The sequence below is a fragment of the Pteropus medius genome, unplaced genomic scaffold, assembly GCF_902729225.1.
Source record: "Pteropus medius unplaced genomic scaffold, Ma_sr-lr_union100, whole genome shotgun sequence".
Classification (NCBI taxonomy): Eukaryota; Metazoa; Chordata; class Mammalia; order Chiroptera; family Pteropodidae; genus Pteropus; species Pteropus medius.
Genome location: NW_024350921.1, coordinates 3,969,244 through 3,973,320, shown reverse-complemented (window position 1 = coordinate 3,973,320; position 4,077 = coordinate 3,969,244). Strand labels below are relative to the sequence as shown.

The following is a 4,077-nucleotide window of genomic DNA, read 5'->3' as shown; positions in this document are numbered from 1 at the left end:
AAACTTCTTTTTTTAAATAAGTCACCTCAGGAGTTTGCTGAAATAGTATCTAGAAAATGAGATCCGCAATCTTTCACATGTCCTTGCCTTGACATATGGGCCCGGTATGGGGGAAAATATATATAGTTACTGGTTTATTCTGTGAACCTGTGGAAGACCTAGGATACCCTTCCACAGAGACCATCTCTGTAGAAGCATTCGTGCCCCCCTGACCCCCAGTCTTGGTGGCAGTCTCCTAGACACCCTCAAGCTTGAAAGACTGTGATAATAAGGATGAATCAAGTGGAAACCAAGCTCACAGCCTGGAATATCATGCTCTCATGTGGAGCCACCACTTCTGTCCCTTGTCTGAGGATGAGAAGTTGTCCTCTGACTCTCACTCCTGGGTGGGAGAACATGTCAGGAAACAGCCCCAGATGCTGGAAGGCATTAATGATGCCCATGCCTTCCTGGAGGTGACAGGAGATTTTCAGGGGGATGTGTGATGTGCAGGTAGGGGTGGGACACTTTTTTTTTTGGTGGGGGGTGTTTTCTGAGAAAGTTTTATTGAAGAATTCATCGTGGGGACTGTTTTTTTGAGTTTGCCTGTTTTGCCTGTCATCTCTGAAACCTAACCCTTAGTGTGCTAGTACCTCAAAGCAGAACCCTGGTCCCTGGTTGGGAAGCAGGTGGGGGGAGTCCAGGGGAAGCCAAGGGGGCGGGTTGCAGAGGGAGCCAAAGCAGTGTGCGAGGGAGGATTCATGTGGCAGCAGTGCTTCAGGCCCCCCGTTCTCCGCCCTCCTGTCATGGTGCTTGTGTTTTCTTTCTCTGTGACTAAAGTGGGATGGCATGGCCCAGACTGCGGAAGAATGGCTTTCCTCCTACATGCTTGATCATCACTGCCTTTTGAAGGGAGACATTGTTCCCTAGGGCCTCTGCTGCATGGCAGGTATTACCTGACCCCAGCGAGTGAGGGTTGTGAGTGAGATGTTAAAGTGATTGCCTGTGCACACAGGAGGTGTATGGAATCCAATTGTTCTGCCATTTGTGGCTTTAAAAACCACCCTCTGACTGTCAGCGGGCTCTGGTTTTATGTGTACAAGGTACATATTAAAAAAACAAACTGAAAGACTATTTTCTCCCATACTTTTGTGCCTTTGTTTTTATGTCAGATTTGTTTTACAAATTATAAACTTTGTTTACTTTCGATACACATGCTTAATTCTGTCTGAAAAATCAGTCTTCCTTCCGATTTGAATGCTTTATCTGGGACAGAGCTTCTCAGAAGACAGTCAACTCTGTAATCAGATTAACCTTAATTAGGGGAGGACCGACCCAAATAACTGGCCCATGTTTTTGTTCAGATAATTAGACTTGTTTAAAATTCTTCTAATTGCAAATATAAATTAGTTTCTATGAAGAATAATAAAATAACTAGAATTTCAGTGAAAGACACATGAACACTTTTATTATACAGTCTGAACACTTAGGTGTTCAGAACTTTTTTAGTGTTTTTCTTGGAAATTACATACTTTCATTTTGTCTCCTCTAGTTGACCAGATATACCACCTGGCCTCTCCAGCCTCCCCTCCAAACTACATGTACAACCCCATCAAGACGCTTAAGACCAACACGATCGGGACGTTGAACATGCTGGGTAAGTCCCCTGACCTGATTTTACAGCTCTTGTCGGAAATATTGGAGCCGACTCCAGGCATACGTCATTGTGCTACGAGAGTTTGATCCTGGTCTTTACGCCCCTCCCTCAGCCTGCCCAGGCTATTTCAGTGTGATTCTATTTGCCATCAGAATTGGTCAGAGGGGAGACAGTCATTGTAGTGACCAGTCTGTGTTGCCTCATTTCAGTCTCCCGGGACGACTACCTGTGCTTCCCAGTGAAAACCCATTCCTCCAACCCTTTCCCCTCTGACACATGGTGTGTGTGCCTCCCTGCTGGAAAGGGGCACTGGCAGCTCTGCTCTGAGGCTGGGTTGAGGGAGCACACACATACACACACACACGTGCATGCACACTCGCAGGTTTCAGAAGAGATCTTGGAAGGAGTGGGGGGAGGGCCATCCTTATGGGGTTCTTGAATCGGCTACCTGGCTCCAGACTGAACTGCAGGATTCACCTTAGAAGTGCAAGATGAGAGTGAGCATTGTTGAAGGTGGCCACACATGTGTATTCACAAATGATATGTTGTGGATGATATGCATGTATTAATGTTTGAAATTAGAAGCATGCCTAAGCTCGGCACAGGTTTCAAAAACTAGGAGTTTCAATTAAGTTGCAAAGTTGAAGAAAAGAACCACTTTTAAAATGTCAAGTAAAAAAAAAATAGATTTAATAATAGAAACATTTAAAACAGGTCCTATAAATGGATTTGGGAAAGATAGCACTAAGTTTTAATTTGAGCAAAACATCAGACACGGGTCTGAAAAGGCAGCCAGAGATGGGTTTTCAAGCCTCTCAGACTACACATTTTGGGGAAATCAAGCTCTGCCTGAAGTGAAATGATCTATTCTTATAGTCTGGGAAGAGTATTTGTCCTGTTATCACTGCTGCCCTGGTCACCAGACAGAAGAGCTTGCCCCCACTTCTGCTTAGAGATGGACTATGTTACAGGCTGCCTCCATTCTGGCCACTATAAGCTCCTTCCTTCTTCACACTTTTCCTCTGCCTCCCCAGACCCCTCCTTCATACCAGAATTAGACACAATAGAGGAAAAGCCACTAAGAGTGTAATGTTTAAAAAGAGGTCATTCATTCTACGTTTGGTCATTCATTGGGTTTAGGCGATGAGGTCACTGCCTATGGCACCGTCCAGTTCATTCGGAGGGGGAGCCAGACAAGAATTATTCTCAGGCTCTTCTGCCAGGGAACTTGATGCCTCGGGGGCAACAGTATGTGGGCACAGGCATCAGTGTCACCAAGTAGGAAGGGGAAGCTTCCACAAGGTAGGCATCAGTGAAGTGCTTGTAGAGTTTAAGGTGCAAGTGACTCTTGGGCTAGGGCTTGAAGCATGAGTGAGCTTGGACCCTTTGGCCTGGAGGTCTTGAAGGAGTGGCAAAGGATCCTCTGGGAATGATATGGACAGAAGCTGAAGAGAAACAATCACTAGGCCAGAAAGAGACTTTTATTGTGAGCTGAGACTTTGGGACTTTTATCGTGAGCTGAGACATGGGACTTTTATTGTGAGCTGAGAGGAGCTTTCACTGGCTGCTTTGCACTTAAGACAAAATGCACTGAATGTCGCCTGGCTCCTTCCTGGTTGGGGCCCTTCCTCTCTGTGGCTTCGCCACCTCCCTCGTTCTGTGCTTGGCTTCTTCATGATGAAACCTCTTTGTCCAATTTCTGAACTTGGCGCTGTCGCAGCACAGGTGTGTCCCCTGGCTTTGCCCCAGCAATGACCCCATGGTGAAGGAGATGTTCTGTGTCTTGAGCACCTGGTTGTGATAGTGAACTGTAGCTTTGCAAGTTTTCACCGATGGGTAAAACTGGGTGAAGGGTACGTGAGATCTCTCTGTATTATTTCTTTCAACTATATTGGAATTTACAATTATCTCAAATTAAAAGTTTGATGGAAAAAAAGACCTTGGTTCCTTTTGAAGCTCCGTTGTCTGTGCAGTGATGTGGCGTGGTGTCCGCTTCACAGACTTCTGTGGGTGACTTAGAGTTGAGGAGATGGGTCTGTGGTCTCGGGAGCCTAGAAATTCCATATCTATTGTGCTGCATCCCTTTTACCACCTTTATCCTCAGGCACATGGCCGCACCTGCACAGATCATCTTCAGATCCTTACCTTTCGGCATCTCTGTTCTTCTGTTCTTCATGTGCATCTTCTTGCCCCCCCGCCCCCAGGTGCTCCTGCACTCAGCCCTGGTTCCCATGTACTGGGACCTTTCTGTCTCATCCGGCCTCCCCCGGAAGTGGCTGCAGGTTGTGTATGTTCACCTGTCCTCTCCCTCCTCGGGACCTGTGTGCGGTGCTGGGTGCTGAGGGCGTGCAGCCTGGCTAGCCCTCGCAGTCTCTTGTGTGTGTGCGCGCCAGGGTCCGTGGTGGAGGACATTTGGGAAGTGCTTGGTTAATTGAAGGGCA

The 4,077-nt window shown here is 46.9% G+C and overlaps 1 protein-coding gene across 1 annotated transcript in view; it reads left to right on the top strand.

Annotated features, from left to right (window-relative positions):
* Positions 1 to 4,077, top strand: part of UXS1 (UDP-glucuronate decarboxylase 1) — a 101,654-nt gene that overhangs the window by 66,533 nt on the left and 31,044 nt on the right. The window contains exons 8-10 of the mRNA XM_039840081.1: positions 1,532 to 1,705; positions 1,846 to 1,915; positions 3,741 to 3,923. Of these exons, the coding sequence (XP_039696015.1) occupies positions 1,532 to 1,705; positions 1,846 to 1,915; positions 3,741 to 3,923 (427 nt within the window). The remainder of the gene's footprint in view (positions 1 to 1,531; positions 1,706 to 1,845; positions 1,916 to 3,740; positions 3,924 to 4,077) is intronic.